Source organism: Phragmites australis, chromosome 1, assembly GCF_958298935.1.
Source record: "Phragmites australis chromosome 1, lpPhrAust1.1, whole genome shotgun sequence".
Taxonomy (NCBI): Eukaryota; Viridiplantae; Streptophyta; class Magnoliopsida; order Poales; family Poaceae; genus Phragmites; species Phragmites australis.
Window position 1 is genome coordinate 4,813,586 of NC_084921.1, and position 18,093 is coordinate 4,831,678.

General features: G+C 41.8%; 2 protein-coding genes across 2 annotated transcripts; both read left to right on the top strand.

Moving 5' to 3' along the window:
- The first annotated feature begins 1,694 nt into the window (after positions 1-1,694).
- LOC133929775 (KH domain-containing protein At4g18375-like) lies at positions 1,695-6,664 on the top strand. The gene is made up of 8 exons (XM_062376576.1): positions 1,695-2,044; positions 2,584-3,551; positions 3,677-4,144; positions 4,812-5,066; positions 5,244-5,474; positions 5,633-5,712; positions 5,805-5,916; positions 5,999-6,664. Exons 2-8 carry the CDS (start codon positions 2,592-2,594, stop codon positions 6,140-6,142), a joined length of 2,250 nt encoding a protein of 749 aa, XP_062232560.1. The 5' UTR covers positions 1,695-2,044; positions 2,584-2,591; the 3' UTR covers positions 6,143-6,664.
- A 6,431-nt stretch (positions 6,665-13,095) lies between these two features.
- Positions 13,096-17,854, top strand: LOC133929883 (uncharacterized). Its single transcript, XM_062376673.1, has 2 exons — positions 13,096-13,949; positions 17,476-17,854. Exon 1 carries the CDS (start codon positions 13,334-13,336, stop codon positions 13,934-13,936), a length of 603 nt encoding a protein of 200 aa, XP_062232657.1. The 5' UTR covers positions 13,096-13,333; the 3' UTR covers positions 13,937-13,949; positions 17,476-17,854.
- The last annotated feature ends 239 nt before the right edge of the window (positions 17,855-18,093 follow it).

The following is an 18,093-nucleotide window of genomic DNA, read 5'->3' on the forward strand; positions in this document are numbered from 1 at the left end:
CGACGCAAAGAATTGTACTTGTGCATCATCTCCAGTACATCACATGATAATCCAGCTAATGGCAAGGTTTTTGTTGTTGTGTGAACAACAAATAAGACTAGATTAAAAAGTTCTTAGTACACGTCATTTGTACCTTCTAGTTTACTAAAAAGTAATCTAAGTTGTTGTTGTTGCTTGTTGTTATGCAATTTTGTTACATGGAGATATATAGATTAAAAGTCTATGAATACATTTTATATGTGACTCCTAGTGTATTTAATAAGAATATGATGTTTACTTATCGGTATGTGAGTCCTTAACGTTTGTCTAGAGCAAAAGCAGCATGAATATCATTGTTATATTCTTAGTATATTAATTGCAATCCAGCTCGTAGGATTGCATGTTAGGTGAGCCAACAACATAGAGCGGGTTCATGAGTTTCTTTTACATATTGTTGGTGCTCATATACCACATACCACGTTATAATCCAATCGATGAGATTGTTTATTATTATATTAGTCGCTGACATGAATGAACTAAGGAACTTTTCTCTTCTAGTTATTGCGTATTTATCTAGATTCACAACAAAGCATGCACATACTTAGATCATTTGTGTTTTCCTAACAGTTTCATCTAGCACAATGTCATGCTAAGAAAAATTGATACTAGAGTGAATACAGCACATAAACAATAAACTTACTTCTTTGGCCGAATCCATAATGAGGCGATAGGTTCTTCACTTATAGATAGTTCATTATTGAGTGAATAACAGATCCATTTGGATCTAATAACAAACAATGTTCAAATGCACAGAAAACATACTCTTGTGGGACTTTGGCTGATATATTTTACTCATCATGGCCATAAATCTGAATAGGTACCTAGTTAAGATAAGGTAGTTTGGTTAGTGGCATGCAATGCAACAAGGACCTATCAATCTATGCGATACTTATCTGATTTTTTTTTTTTGATACTGATGGATAATTTTGATAGCTAGATTGCCATAATGGCACAAATACACAAAATAAAAATTTGAAATAACAAAGGTACAATAATAGGGTTGAACCGAGCTTGTCAACACACATCACCTTATTCCTGTGGAATTCAATGGTTGACTATGGATCTCTCAACCTTCACTAGAGCACAAGGTTTCAATTGAACCAATAACTAATTACCACAAGATAAGTGCATAATATGCAATCGAAGAGAGCTTAAAATGGTGATGAACTTGAGGAGAACCAAAAGCTTTCTCACGATATGGGAAAAGCTTATCAGAGAGGTGGGGGGGGGGGACACATTTATCAAAATGCTAATGCCGATCTGTTAAGTCTCTTTTATACTAGATGGCGACGTACACACCGATATATTTACGTTGTAAAGTTTCACGCAAGTCACGAGTGGTGCACCTATGATTGGAAAGTTGATGTAAGGATAGTATTTCTATATAAACCATTATTTTATTTTCCGTGACTACATGGTATCATTGATTCTTAAGGCGGTTTTCATTATAAGCAATTAATTAGTGGCATAAAAATAAAAGAACACAATATATAACTTGGACTAACATTTTCATGCTTAGACAATAATTTCTATTATAAATTCCTCTTCCTCTTCTTCTTTTCTTAAGGAAAAACATAGACAAAGGTCTAGATTGGATGAAGAATCCTCCCAAACAATAACAATAAAGCTAGTGTTTTTTCCATTCTCCGCAATGAGTGTTGCTCGAGCACAAAACCAGAAAATGTCAAAAATACCCCCGTTGCCCCTCCAGCCCTAACTCCCCTTAGTTAATCAAGCCTCTCTGCTTCCTCTTCCGTCGCGGCGGCGAGGCCACGCCACCAGTCGACGGCTCGACGCCTCTTGCCGATTTTCTCCGGCTCGCCGGCCTCTTTGTCTTGCCGAACGCGCACGCCTCCAGGCCTCCTTTCGCCGAAGCGAAGCACGCCGCCTCCAAGGAAAGGAAGCAGTTTCTCTCTCCTAGTTGTTCTCCTGGACGCCCCTCTACTGGAGTGGCGTGGAGTGGAGATCCATCCCGACTTCGGATATTTTTCTTCTTTTTTTGTTGGTAAGGCGGCCCTAGCTTGTTTTGGATGGATTGTTCTGACGGCGACTTCAATTAAGAATCTTTCGTTCGGGGGTGGTTGCATGCTCCAATCCATCCATTTTGTTGCGGATTTGTTTGCTGTGTACAGGGGTACCGATAGCTGTCTGTTTCCCAAAAATTTAGGGTTCAACTGAACCCTCATACCCCACGTTTAGTTCGCCCATCTCAATGCATGTACTGGTAGGTAATCACTAGTGGTTTGATCCATCACCTTTGATGAGCGTTTGCCATGTAATCCGATTCTTACTTACCAACATGTTATGCTGTTTAGTTCGGCTAATTGACTACCACCAACCTATTAGAATATTTATTTGCCAATGGAATGCGTATTGTTTCGTTTCACTTTTTTTTCTTTTGTACTGTGACAATTGTTGTGCTTAGAGTTTTTTTTTTTTGGTGTGTGTGCGCTAGCAATTGATAGTTCTGTTCTTTATTTAGTTTTCAGTTACCGTACCTAATTTCATATTACCGTTGCTGCTCTCCGCTTGTCTGTTGAGCAGGAGAAGACATGGCTTCACGCGTGACACCTTCTAAGAGGCCGTTTCAGAAGAATTCTTCAGACCACAACATCCGGGGCAAGTGGAAGAAGACAAAGCATGCTTCTTCACAGCATGCTCAGCTGAAGATACGGCCCGGTGTTCCCATTTTTCGCATTCTTTGCCCTGCTTCAAAATCTGGAAATATAATTGGTAAAGGAGGCGGTGTCATTGCCAAGATACGGCAAGAAACCGGAGTGAAAATTACGGTAGAGGAAGCAGTCCATGGTTGTGATGAGAGAGTTATTGTCATAACTGCCATTGAGAAGGATAAAGAAACTAGCCGTGAGCTAGATGCAGAGAACGATGGAGGTTTTACTGTTTCCGCTGGTGGTGACCATGAGAAGGATAAAGACAACAGTAAGGAGAAGAAGGATGATTCAGAGAAAGACCACAGTAAGGAGGAAAAGGATGATTCAGAGAAAGACCACAGTAAGGGGGAAAAGGATGGTTCAGAGAAAGGCAATAGTAAGGAGGAAAATGATGATTCAGAGAAAGACAACAGTAAGGAGAAAAATGGTGATCCGGAGAAAGATAATAGTAAGGAAGAAAAGGATAATTCGGAGAAAGACCATCATAAGGAAGAAAAGGATGGTTCAGAGAAAGACCACAGTAAGGAAGAAAAGGACGATCCATTTGTAGCAAAAGATACAAAGTCAGAACCGGAGAGGGAAATACCATCAGCGTTGAAGGCCATTTTTCTTGTATTTGATAGGATTTTTGCAACTGAAGATGAAAATGAAACCGGGAATGCATCAGGTGCGAGAACTCCTGTTTCTTTACGTTTATTGGTGCTATACAGCCAAGCAGGTTGGCTTTTGGGGAAGAGCGGTAGCGTGATTAAGCAAATGTCAGTTGATAATGGCTGTGAAATCCGTGTTTCAAGGGATAGGCTTCCACCATGTGCGTTATCCCAAGACAGACTTTGCCAGGTATATTTCTCAGTATTGGATTTCATTGTTATGTTCCCTTGCAATCTTTCTTATGATCATGTTGTAATCCATTTTGCAAAAACTTATTATTGCTCTTGGTGTTGGTTCATATATCATTCATGCAGATCACTGGAGAGGTTGACTCAGTACGGAAAGGTCTGAATGCAGTAGCTGAAGTGCTCTTTGCTCATCTACCCAAGGAAAGCGACATAGCTTCTGGTGTTCATCCTTCTGGATCATCATCGCACTCTTTGTTCAGTCGGTCAGATGGTCTTCATTCTGGAATGCAATCTAACTTCCATATTCCTTTTCAAGGGCCATCCCAAGCCAATGGACCTTATGATATAATTGACATTCGGCCAAATATTGCTCCATTTCCCACTTTGCCTGAAGCTCCAATACATGGCCATGCCTCAGTTCCTGTAGAACCCCTCACATTTAGGTTACTGTGTTCAAAAGACAAGGTTGGCAGTATAATAGGGAGGGGTGGAAATGTTGTCAATAGTATTCAGAATGATACAGGCTGTGAAATAAAAGTTCTTGAGACTGTTCCAAAATCAGAAAACCGCCTCATAAGTATATCTGGACCTGCGGTAATTACCTTCATTTTCTCTTGGTAGCAAAATAAGTATATTAGCTTTTCATGAACTCCTGTCTAATCCATTTTCTGACCTGTGCGCTGGGCAACATGGCATTCAGCTGAGCTATAGCACACATATTTTCCTGTACTCCATTAACATTGTTTCTAGAGTTGTAATTTTTTTGTATTGAATGAAAGTGTTAGTGCAAGTGCAATGTTGATATCTTTTTGCATGCTCCATCTAGACGGCTCCCTTTTGGTACCACAGTATGCAGTAACACTACTAGGGAGTGCAAGAATGCAGGCAGCAACAAGAAATTTTTGTTGTCAGTTAGCCTGCAAATCAAGTTAAAACTCAAGATAAAAGTTTTTTATGGGCATGGAGAACGACATGGTGAACATAGCGCATTACAAGACTGGATGGCATAGAATTTTCCATGCAAAGCTCCTTTTTTTTGCAGTTCTCTTATATTTATCCAAAATATTTTGTTCTTTATTTGACTCTTAAGAGGTATTAGTTCATTTGGTGACTGTTTGTAATTTTTTTGGTAACTCTTAATAGCGTAAACAATTTTTAATTTTCCATGGAAGTAACTTTTAGTATTTTACTACCGCTGCCATTCAAAATTCCAACAGAGGGACTAGTCACTGATGTATACATTTATCTTTCTGTTCTGTAGCATCCCGGTGACGGAATTTCCCCTGCTCAGAATGCAATTCTGCATGTGCAGCGTAAAATTGCGTTGCCTACCTATGACAAGGAGGAGGGTCCTGCAATATGTAGGCTGATCGTTTTGCCTAACCAAGTTGGTTGCCTTCTGGGCAAAGGTGGTAGTATCATAGCTGAAATGCGGAAGCTATCAGGAGCTCATATAGTAGTGCTGAGCAAAGATAAGATCCCAAGGGGTGTCCCACAAAATGATGAAGTTATTCAGGTCTGCTTTTGTTGTATTCAATTATATACAAGCTAATTGTAGAAGGAATGTCTCGAGATCTTTCTTCATCCTGATGAAATTCTAGTGCATCTGTTAGTTTACATCTTATTGCCTTTATCTACTCTACCTTTAGTTCCCTTTTTTGTGTGAATTAACTGCGGATTTGCTATTTTTTAGATAAGCGGGGACTGTGAAGCTATTCAAGAAGCTCTAATGCAGATAACTGCTAGGCTTCGTAACCATCTGTTCCGGGACAGAATGCCTGCAGTGGGTCCTAATATGCCACCTTTTGGTTTGCTAGATTCTCAATTTGGTCCACACACGGGAAACCATGAGTCTTCATCTCTGTTTCATAAAGATTTTATGGGACGGCCATTGGATGGGATCTCTGCTCCTTGGAACGCAAAGGTATCAAAATATTTGATAGCCACTATTTGAGCAGCAGAATCAATAGATATGTCATGATGCGTTGCTATTTAGACTAATATGGTCGCCGGCCAAACATCGTCCTCATTCTTGAAGTTTCTTATACTTCTCCTTGTGCCATTATGGTCCAAATTTTTTAGGGTATGCATGATGTTGGTGATCCAATGTCAATATCTGATATCCCAGGAGCAGCGCATAGAGGACTTGGTGCATTTTCTGGGTTTGTTTCTTCTCTTGCATATTATTTTTTATATCTCCTGTTCAACAACATTGCAAAAGGTCCTGTCTTAACCTGAGAAATTGTCCTTGCAGTCCTGGCCAGTCATCTATGATGCCAAACTTAACTGCAGAGGTCTTGGTTCCAAGATTAGCTATTCCTGCTCTCTGTGGGGAAGATGGAGGTTGTTTGGATAAGATCCGTGAGGTTTGTAATCGACTAGTGTTTTGTGTAGTGTATCCAATTGTTAACTGTGGTATGGGTGTCTGACCTATTTATCTGTGTGCAGTTTTCAGAAGCTAAGATAGCAGTCACTGAACCTATAGCTGAGGCTATGGACGCTGCTATTCTAATATCTGGCACACCAGACCAGATGCATGCAGCCCGAAGTCTTATTCAAGCATTTGTTATAAGTGAATCATTTGCCCCATGATGTTTGGATTCTCCGAAAGTGATGCATCTCCTTCTAATGTTATGTTCCTTTCTTCTGGGCAAAACATATATTTATCTAGAGCAGTTGGTGGAGTTTAGGGTGATGCTAATTGTGTAGGCAATGAAGCTAGTGATAAAATGTATGTTCATGTTTGTGAATATGCATCCCTGTTTGCAGAGTGGCATGTGCTCGAAGAGGTTAATTAGGCTGAATAGAGACTAAAATCTCCCAAACTCACTGCTTGGGATATGGAACACATTTTGGGTAGTACCGGAATTGTATTGCTTATGCTAGTATTTTTGGAATCGGAAAGCTTCTATCCTTTTTGTATGAGAAATCCCAGCATGCTGATGTTGCGGAATGTAAACTTTTATAAGAACTAGGCTACTAGTGATTATTTCCATTTCCTCAAATATCTGTAATTCTGTATCTCTGGGAAGCACCAATGCGTCCGCAAGTGATATGTATTCATCACTGGTTTAATTTCCCCTTCAAAATATCGAGTTCACATGGTTAGCTATAGGTCCAAATACTCATGGTTTTGTCTGTTTTTAATTTATGATTATTTAAATACAGACTTCACCATCTGCGAGCTACTTTATTCAGTTTTGTTATCTAAAGATATTAACAATTGGTCAAATTTTCATATCTAAGCTATCGAGTGACGAAACATCTCTTTTCTTTTGTACAAAAAGAATCCGCTCTATTGATCTGAGTTTTTAATTCCTGAATGCGATAAAGGCTTTAGCACAGTTGTGTTAAAAATTAAAATTGTACAATATTTGCAAGCAAAGCCGTACAAATTGAACAGATAGCGATTTTTTTTATAAGCTTTGCAGTCCTGATTAATTACAACAGATGACACAGGGTGTTTGAATTAGCTTTTTGTCTGCAGTTCTTTTTTTTATTTGATTCTTGGCCCACCCATCCGAAAGAAAGAGCACCTATATCTGCATCTACTCAGTATGCCCTGTAATTCATGTTTTGATTTGGTCTTTCCCAAATACCTTTTAAATTTGTGCCTTATTTGTTTATCGTTACTTTTGAGAAGCGGCTAAAGAATGAGCATCCACCAGTGATATTTTGTTGCTTGATGAAATCTTGAACCACTAATGATCTGATCTGATCTGATGATGCAATTTTTAGGGACACAATCCGGTGGGAACTGCCACCGGCAACTGCAGAGAGCTACAATAGAGTGTATTAGGAGCCCTCCACAGCCGTTGATTTGGGGTTTGGATCACTGCTACAGTAACTCTACAGTACCTAGTTCTGCAGTACAGACCCGTGAAACAGTATATTCAAATACTGTAGCTGCAGTAATCCTCAGTAACCAGCGAGTAATTAACGCCGAGAACTGTAGCACCAGACTCATATTACTGTATAAACAGTAATCCTCTGTATTAATCGTCATTACTGCAGAGGATCCGTGTCCAGTCCAATTCTTAGCCGTTGTGCTGCAGAAATGTCAAACTTGTTGCAAGCAGAAAAACAAGTGGCATGAATGAAGTGAGCAGCAACACACAGCCAGAGATGGATTTTGTCGGCTGAGTAGTGAGTACGTGGACCCATAAGAGTCAGGGACACAGATGGATCGGTAAGAGAAATACTCCGAGGAAGTTGAATAGATTTTTCAAAGCCAAGTTTTCCTAGTTCACATGTACGTATGATACTGACGTTGCATTGTACCTATATCCAGCTCATAAATAAAATCTTTCAATATCTCTGCACTGTACGGTTTGCACAGCAGAAATTACGTTACCTTAATTTGTTTTATTTTCTGACAGAGAAACTCTGAATATTTGGAAATAGGAAATCTAGTCAGAACGGGCAGGAATGTTCCGACCGTTTTGCCTGCGAGCTCGAATCGGTGATGGATTATCGTTTCCGTTTTTTGTACTTCCCCATGGAACTCCTTGCCACTGACGCCGGCGAGCTCGGAGCGGCAGACGGGGAGGGGGAGCTGTCTGTATCTGAGCTCAGAGAAGAAAGCTTCAAGGTGGTTTATGGCTCAGATATCAAACGGCGGCAGACCAAATAGGCCAAAAGGAAAATATTTCAGATAGAGTGACATGGTTTCCAAATCCCGGATATATTTTGGAAGCGCAGCTCCTCTCCATCATTGAGAAGGACTCCAATTCAAACGCATGAGCAGCAAAATTACGACAGGCATTGCAATGGGACAAATAATGATCAATGCTAATGCAAGCACAGACAAAAATTACATAACTCTAACCATTGCAGTCTTACAACAGGCCGAAATATTTTGGAACCACATATTTATATATTTTTAATGTCGTCTCGGAATCATGCGTTTTGTTACCACTCATTTTATATGTTGATATTGAAAAAAAAAACTATAACAAGGGTCAATTTGCTAATTGCACTACTACCATCCTTTTCAAGAAAACGAATCCAGCCGGTTAGCCAAACAATTTCAGAAGTGATTATGATTCACTGCAGAAATGTTTTGCAAAGAAACCGAATCGAAAACATTTCCTAAAAAATCCGAACACTACCAAAAGATCCGTGAATATTTGGAAATAGGAAATCTAGCTCCTGCTGCGCAGAGCAGAGATGAGCAGGCTGCAGGGTCGTCTTATCATCAGATTCAGACAGCCACTCAAAACTCTCCTGCTCTTCCCTCCACAGCCTCCAGGCGCCAAGCACTTGTACCTCACCACAGCCACAAATTAAAGTTAGTCTAGACCTAGCTTAAGGCCGGCCATGGGGTGCGCGGGCTCCAAGACCGGCGGGGACGTCGCCGTGGCCTATGTCTACCGCCCGCCACCCACAAGCGTCTCCCTCTTGGACATCAGCGCCGTCGAGGAGCCCTGGCTCATCGCCACCGACAAGCACAAGGACGCCAACGGTGATGAAGCAGAGGACGAGGAAAGCGAAGAGACCGACGACGACTAAGAAGACGAGGATGAGAAGCCCGCCAACACCGTCGCGCCGCTCCCGCTCGTGCTCCTCGACAAGCTCGAGGGCTACGAGCTCGCCCCGGCGTCATGGTCGGAGGTCAGCAAGGCCCTGGAAGACATGAAGCCCGTCCTCGACTCCAAGCAAGCCAGCACCAAGCCTCCTCCCAAGAAGAAGCAGCAGCAACAGCTTAAGCAAGAACCGGCTCAAGCACATGTCACACCGGTTTCCAAAAGAATAACTAAGTGTAATTAGTTTTATCATATATACGGTGATATTATCAATGATATATAGTTCTATATTAAAAAAATAATTTTATTAAAATAAATACCAAAGTTTAAGATAGCAGTAAAAGAACACAAAAGGTAACAGAGTTTATAAGACAGCAGCGAAAGAACACAAGAGGACTCCTGAGGATCTTCTGGGCACACCACATGCAATCGATTGGGGACAACGCGACTCGGAACGCTCCGTCTTCATATAACCTTCAGCTTCCTTGATCTTGATAAGGTCTTCTCTAACTAAGCAATATTTATTATTAGAAATAACAAGTGCAAGTACATATCGTACTCCACAGGTGTAGAAAAGTATGACATGGGGTTTAAGTCAAAAAAGGATAAACAACTAACATAAATTCCTAAAATAGATGCAAGTTATTCAAGGACACTTGCTTGGCTGCTGCTCAGTGATATTCGTAAACTCGGTTCTAGCATATCTCGAAGTATTAACTTTGCATATCATCGATTTCCAAACGGTTGCTCTTGGAGATCCTTGTATTGCTTCGGAACATAGTTGTCTACTCACGGAAACGTCCGACAAAAGAGAAAACACAAATAACTAAGAACAATACATCAAATAGAGGCATCACATCGGAAAAAAGCTCTATGGTTGGATATGATATGAGATTTAGGCGAATTCATAGAGTGTTGCTTGGATTTGAATGAAATTCGCTGAACAAGATTTGAATAGATGATTCTGTTTGAATAATAAGAGCTGGAACATAATTAACTATAGAAGGCAGGGGCTAACGTGTAAACATCATAAACAGAAAAGTAAAGATAGAAATAAAGGATCTCTGGAGGGGTTATTTGGGATTCTCACCAAGAGAGCGAGATCAGAGAGCAGAGTAGGGGAGTTTGGTATGGAGGAGTCGGCCGACGGTGGGCTCTCCGCGTCGCTAGTGAGGGAAAAGGCCCAGGGTTGACGGAGATGATGCAGACGAGGTCGCATTGCAGTCATGAACTCATGAAGGGATCATTTTGACCTGAGGTACAGAAAGACACGCACACCGACGAGCTGAAGGCGGCGAAGTGCACGATTAGATGGCGATAGCAACGACGATCACTGATGTTGATATTGGGGAACAATGGTGTTTCAACAAATCAAGAAGAGCACGGGCGTAGAATGCGAGAAGACAAGCTTGTTTTATGGTTGGTCTCGTCAGAGAAGTTCCGAGGTAGCGGCAAAAGAGAGACGAACGATCCCAGGTTCAGAGGTGACCGCGCACAGACATAGCGAAGAAGACGTGCACGTTCTCGGAGATTGGCTGTGATATTCAAGAAACAGTTTGAATAGAAATATTCATATTTTTTGGAACACGATTCTGCAGTGATGGTTTGGATAGAGCTTCACCTTAGAAGGAGATCGATCGGTTGGAACTTTGGCGATATTACGTAACGACGTTGGAAGTTAGGATCGTGTTCTTGGTGGCATCGTTGCAGATGCGAGGGAAACTTCATGTGGACGCACAGAAGATGTGATGGGATGCACCGTGACCCAGTCGGTGCATCCAAATGGCTCCTGGATTGACGTAGAACACAAATGCATTTCGGGTGCATGCGCAGAACACTCACAGACATGGGGGCAGTGGCGTAGCGACCACAAAATCATCGGCGTCGGTGCTTTTCTGGCTGAACTACTTTTAGGGATTGTTGAGGATAACCAGGGGCACATCTCTATCAAAGGGAGCAATGATTGGAGTTCCGGTTCGCCGGGGAACGCGGCTGACATTTTAGGTACGTAAAACGTGTATGAGACTGGGCAGCAGGGATTGCGACATCGAGAACGGGGGCTCTGTTGCATCTCTGTATAAAACAATTTTGGGAGTATGTAGAAGACTAGTAGGGGCATGTCTCGGCCAAAGAACTCTTGGATTGGAGTGCTAGTTCGCTGGGGAACGCGATCTGAACCCGTGCTGCACGCGCAGAACTCCAGATTGGGCAACGAGAACGACGATTGTGATCTCAGTGGCGTCAGGGATCTAATGGACAAACGATTTGGTGAGGGCGTGTGGGACATCCAAGGGTATGTGCTAGATAAAGGGTGCAGTGATCCGAGCTCTGATCGGCCGGGGGATGCCGATGCCATCCGCGACGGCGACGATCGTGGCGGTGCGACGGTGGATTCGAGGGGATGGGGGTTTGGCTAGGGATCACATGGGACGATAGCGCAGGGGAAATGAGGAGGGGAAAGGGCTAGTCCGGGGTCCTCACCTTGCTGCGATGATCGGGGAAGAAGGATTTGCGGAGACGACGACGAGGTAGCGCATCACGAGCGGCGGCGGTGGCGGTTCCGGCGAACGGCGACGCACGGACAGGGCAGCAACAATGTCTAGGGCTTAAGGGCGTGGAATAGGGATATGAGAGGACGTGCAACTACTATTTATAGGGTTAGGGGCGACTGGTTGAGGTGCAGTCCAAGCCGAACACGAATCGGATTCGAGTTCGAGTCGATTACGGTTTCCTTTTTCGCAGCTCTCTATTCGGAGGATGATATTTCCATCGTCCAGACTTCAAATTGGGTGTTTCTGGACTCTAAATTATAGTACTCGAAATTATCTACAACCTTGAAATTCATTGGAACTTCTGAAAAACGCTATCTTGATTTTAAAAAATGCACCACAAGATAAACTGTTTGAACTCAAACTTATCTGAACAGCACTGATTTCAGGGGCTATATCTCCTAGGTCCATTATCCAAAAGGGGACTTTCATAGGTTCAAATCGAAGCTCTCGACGAGACCTACAACTTTGGTATTGTTAAGACTTACATTTGATGCCGTATTGAACTCTGAAACTGCGTGAGAAGATGAGGTTGATGAGGAGGAGTAACTATTAGCCGGCTTCAATTGCTATTATGGTCATTTAAGCGGCGATTTCCACTATGAATTGCTAAGAATTGAAAGACGATAAATGGATATCAATGCGTCTTGATTAAGCACTAACTCGATCAGTTCCGATTAGTTACAATTCTATTCAATTTGCACATATATAGTCTCTCTCTATATACACACATACAAGATTGTTATTTTTATTGCGAGGTTAATATAAATTAAAGCTTGTGCTGATGGATTATTTGATAAGACAGTAGAGTGCTAGTCTAAAGAATAATTAAAAGAGTTTGTGTTGAAAGGATTGGAAAGATGTGCAAATGAACTTGATCGTCCTGCATTGTCTAGTGATGACTGTGGCCATATGTAATGATATAAATACTGTTACATGTTTTTTACGAGGTAATGTCGCAATGGTGTATATTGTTACATGGGTGAGAGCAAGACGAGAAGGGAATCACTTTTCCCTTCTCTTCTCTTTTCTTTTCTCTGAAAGAAAATAGGCTCCATTGAAATTTGATGAGAATTTTCGGGGAACTCCTACATCCATTTTGGAAGGCCCGTACACCTGCCTGGTCTAAAAGAGAAGAGAAGACTCTGAAACATATCATTATTCCAACAACTGCACCATCACAAGATACCTACCTGCTCTTAATACTACAGATCCAAGATTACCATTTTTAGAATAATAAAGAGCAAATGAAACAAAAAGCAGCTCTTGACTTATTTATTTATTTCCTTTTTCTCTGAAACTGAAATGAAACAAAAGAAATGAAGTTTGATTTTTTTTAAAACAAGATACGCACTATATTCATGGATGGATGAAGGACCTGCATATCCAAAATTACCATTTTTCTAGTAAACATCCAATAAGAATAAAGAGCAAATGAAACAAAAAAACAGCTCTTTTTTTACTTATTTATTTATTTCCTTTTGTCTCTCCACCTCCATCCTCCATCTTCCATCCTGTGCTGAGCTGTGCCACCACCAACACACCATCAGAGTGAGATCAGAGATCAGGCCTCCTCCTCCTCCTTCCTCCTTCCTTCTTCCCCCCAGGCAGCCCAGCGCAGCCTCGCCGTCAACAAGGGATCCCACCGACCGACCAAATCTCTCATCTTTCCACCAAGAAAAGAAGTCTCTCCGACCTACCTGCCTCGGATGCTCCCGGCCTCGCACCCGCTGCTCTACGCCTGCGTCTTCCGCGACACCGCCCTCGTCGCCGAGCTCGCCCACGCCCCCGCCCCCGCCGCCGAAAGCGTCGACCTCCCGGCCCTCGCCGCCGCCCTCGTCGCCGGCGCGCCGCCGCACCACCGCCACCTCACCCACTCTGCGGGCGGCCGGGCGCACGCGCTGCTCCTGGTCCCGCCGCTCGCGCTCGCCGCGGTCTCGCTCGCGCCGCAGCTACCCGCATCGCAGCTCCTGCTCTTCCTCCGACGCCTGCGATGCCTCCCCGAGGCCACGATGCAAGACGAGATGCCACGCCTCGCGCTGCGCCTGCCGCTGCCCCCCGACGACGAGGGGGCGCTCGCGCGCGAGGCCGAGGAGGTCGCCGCCGCAGAGGCCGAGGCGGAGGAGGCGGCCAGGAGTGACGCTGAGCTCGTCGCGCGGAGAACGCCCAAGCGGGACAGCCGCCACGGCGGCGCGGGCTGGACATGGAGGCGCCAGCTCTGGATGGTCATCCTCGCGGATCTCGTGCTCCTCTGCGTCCTCTTCGCCGTCTGGCTCGCAGTGTGCAGGGGATTCAGCTGCATTGGCCGGTAAATAGGTAAAAAAGGTAAATCAACTTCTCTGATTCACTGCGTTTATACCTCTCTAATGATCTCCACGGAGTTTGTAGTTCTGTGGTTTAGATTCGAGGGTGGAGGCTTGCAGAAAACAATCAAAACATAGTAACGCGGAGTGTGTGTGCTGTGAATGTTGGTGTTAGTTACAGACATCGAGTTACTCTGATTGTTGGAGACTGGGGGGATTCTCGTATTCTGTTCAGTAAGGAATAATCATGCTTGTTGATCTGCATTCAAATTAGCGTGGTATAGGAGCAATTCTTGACCAATCCTATGATCCTAGGACAGATCCTATGAAATTCGGATCTATATTGTGCAAGCTTTATGGAGACGAACATGGCTTTTCTAGAATCTTGCGCAAGCGATGACGGCAATGATCAATGGTCATCGATAATCCAGGAAGGTTGAGGGTGTCTATCGTACTGGATGCTGCTAACTGTGCCCCCATCTCCATTGATGATGGCTTGTACAGGGGTTGTCTTAGGGAAGGACCTTTTTTTTTACCACAAGTTGTGGTGCAGTTGGCCAAGTGTTCTTCTCCTGATGGCAAGTAGTTATATACTTGTATCCTCGTTGCTGGACATGACGACACCAGCTGATTATGTATGGTACAGGTGCATTAGTTCTTATTTTTTCTGCATAGCAAATGGGGTTGAGTGATGATGTGAAAACTAGCAGGGCATATTTTTGCTGCATAGTGTTGGTTCTTTGGGGATGTGGATGGAATATCAGAATTTGGATTGCAAGTATTTCTCAGTGAATGGAATATTTGGCAGTGTCATGCATTGGAGCCTCGTTTTTTTTTAATTATATATGTATAGGAAAACTATACATACCAGTTCATTTATGTGGTATATTATAGTAGGGAGTACGTACTTCCGGGAGTACAGACTAGTTTATATATATACACACACACGGCGAGGCTATTCTGCGTCTATGCGCAGTTGCTATTCGTACTGCGCATATCCCCCAGTTGTAATTCGAAACACTGTGAGTTATAACTTGTTAGGTAGACCAGTTACAACTTCACGTCCAGAAATGCTAATTGCAACACGAGAAGCTAACACTGTGAGTTACAATTTGTTATTTGCACTGCGCACATCCCCCAGTTACAACTCGAAACACTGTGAGTTACAACTTGTTAGGTAGACCAGTTACAACTTCACGTCCATAAATACATAATTGCAACACGAGCAGCTAACACTGTCTAACACTGTGAGTTACAATTTGTTATTCTCACTACGCACATCCCCCAGTTACAACCCGAAACACTGTGAGTTACAACTTGTGGATTGTGCGTATACATAAACTACAATGAGCATACTTGCAGAATATACATATAATAAGTATCTTATGTGCTAAATAGTATGTACATGGAGCATATGAGTATATAAGATCATCCAAGTGGTATGTATAGTTTTTTAGGTGGTTTGCACATATGTTTTTGAGTGTATTACATTTTATGTACAAATACAAAGGTATTACCAAAATCTAATAAAATTGATAGACTTCTTTTCTATTTTTTCATGTAGTTCACATTGGAATATCTTAGAATGAGTATATAAGTATACTTATAGTGAAAAAGAAGTATATCCAGTTCATTTATGTGGTATATCATAGTAGAGATTATGTACTCCCGGGAGTACAGAATATATATATATATATATATATATATATATATATATATATATATATATATATATATATATATATATATATATATATATATGGCATTATGGATATAAGGCTTGGGAAGCTTATTTCTGTGTCACTTACGAACGAAATGGGTAATCCAGGATGCCAGGTTAAGAGGAGCACAATGAAAGAGAGACATTTGAAGAACTTTAACATCTTTATAATTTTAGTACTAGAATTTGAAAGTTGCAAAACACGATGATTCACTTTTCTGAAAGTTGTATTTAACATGTTAGAAAACTAATGTATTGTACATGCAATGCCTAGTAGTTTCATGGAAGACCAGTGGCGGAACCAGTTATTGTTTAGGTTGGTGGGCTTGTATGATCACATCATATATCATCAAAAGTGATCTCTAATCGCATACACAGATTAGTAATGAGAAGGATTGAGGAGCAGTCCGCAGATGATCTTCTCTGGTGGCTGTACTGCCTAGTGTAGCAGTGGGTGGGGGGAGGGGTCCAAAATTTTTTCGTTCCACCCCTACAGAATATTTTTCGTAAAAAGCTTCTTATGTAAGTTCACCCTATCTACTTTATAAATCAAACCCGTGTGTTTTGTGCCATAGATAAATTGAAATCAAACCTTATTTGCAGCCTGTCTCGTGCTTTTTTAAATTTTCGTACAAATTAAACATAGAATATTATCGCTCATAGATTAATGTTGGGATATTATATGTATATCGACCGAAAAGATTGCACTATTGTAGATATAACTCATAAAAGCAGTTTCCGAGGAAGTCATACACATAAGAAGTGATGCTTATTTTCCTAGTCCACGTGTCCCATATATGATAAATGGTCAAGTCTAAGGGAAACTGTTTCTCTTCATAGTGGCAATTTGTAGTTGAGGTATGATTCTTAAAAGAAAAGGCAATTTGTAACTGAGGTATGACAGCTCATTTGGTGGTTTTATTGGCTTCACTACTCTATTGAGAGTTTCCAGTTATGCCAATGTCAAACTAAATGTTTGTGGCTTTGTGCCCCATGCACATGGTGGCATGGCGTATGAGACTTGAGCCTATCTCAACTGGACCTGGTTGACGGCATGACTGCATTATATCTTTATATCTAAGTTGACTACAGAGTAAACAGTGTGATAAATCGATTATTGTTTGTGGTAAATGCTCACATGACTTGAGACTTTCTCAACCAACTAAATGACAAAATAAATGAAAACATAGAGATGTTCCTTTTTCTGGAAAAATTAGTACATAAAAGTTATGTAGTAAAAGATCACATGTTCGAATTAGGTTTGGTTAAATCTGCTTGGAAATGCAGCTAAGGAGTTTGTACTCGTTATTTAACTGTTACAGTCACATCGGTTCATTTTTTCTTTTTGGTCATAGATCATTACAGCCTCCAAGTTCTGCATTTGTTTGTTTTCTTTCATTGCTTGTGAGCATGCAAAAAGTGAAGTCTTCATTCGCTTACGTTCTTGTTTGTGTTAATGTATTCCCTTCTATTGTGGCATTACGGACGCTCAAATTCCTTTGTATTGAGTTTTTCAACTAGGAAAAGCCGAATGCACCAGAGGTCCACTCTCCACAATCAAATTAAACTCTATTAAACTGCCAAATCATTGTTGCCATAATCTTGACTTTTGTGGAGTCGGGTCCTCGTTTGACTAATGTGGTTGTTTCAAATAGTAAGAAAACAATGCATATTTGTTTTTGCATTTGAGTGTACCATGAATGAAGGGTGTCGAATAGTTCAGAAAAGGACGGCTTTAACTTCTGCATGAGAGGAAACTATATGCGAATTTGAAATTTTAAATATCATACTGAATTTTCTGATATTCATTCCTTTCTTCTTCCTGTAGGCTGCTCAAGTTTTAAGCAAAAAAATCTGGGGTGCAGTTATTTCTCCGATGCAAGACACAATGAAAAGTGGGTGATACTATACCACGGTTGCAAGCTGCCAGTGTTTGGAAGCAAAGGCACTCAGCTGTCAGCTCCCCTGCTATTGTTACGACCTTCATGTATGAATCTTCTTTGAAAAGTGAAGCCGAACAGTCTTGCTAGACTTGATAAGTTTCAATTTGTTGGTTTGGTTGAGGTCACCTGTAAACCCTGTAGTGCGATTTTTGAAATTTTGCTCTTTTGGTCTTGTTTCCCCCCATTTTGACCACGGCAGACCCAGATATATGTGAATCTTACTGTTATAACCTTTGCCAGACCTCTAGTTGTTTGTTTTCCTCACCATTGTTGCGGTGTAAGTGTTATGATAATGTATAATTGCTTCCATCATCACTTTTGTGATTCAATGAAACCTCCTTTTGTGCGGGATGCTTGATTTCAAGAGCAGCATACCGCGATCTTCTGAACACTGAATGAAAGTGCATATACAGGTGATGAAACTGTGCAGTCGTTTTTTTTTTGTATTTTGGCAATACCCTGTTTGTCAATACTTGTAATTTCCCTACTCAATTTTGTTCCGT

Coding starts and splice junctions, on each gene's coding strand:
- LOC133929883 (XM_062376673.1), top strand. CDS start 13,334: ATGCTCCCGGCCTCGCACCCGCTGCTCTACGCCTGCGTCTTCCGCGAC.
- LOC133929775 (XM_062376576.1), top strand. CDS start 2,592: ATGGCTTCACGCGTGACACCTTCTAAGAGGCCGTTTCAGAAGAATTCT. Junction 5,475..5,632: donor CTGCTCCTTGGAACGCAAAG/GTATCAAAATAT, acceptor CAAATTTTTTAG/GGTATGCATGATGTTGGTGA. Junction 5,917..5,998: donor GTTTGGATAAGATCCGTGAG/GTTTGTAATCGA, acceptor ATCTGTGTGCAG/TTTTCAGAAGCTAAGATAGC.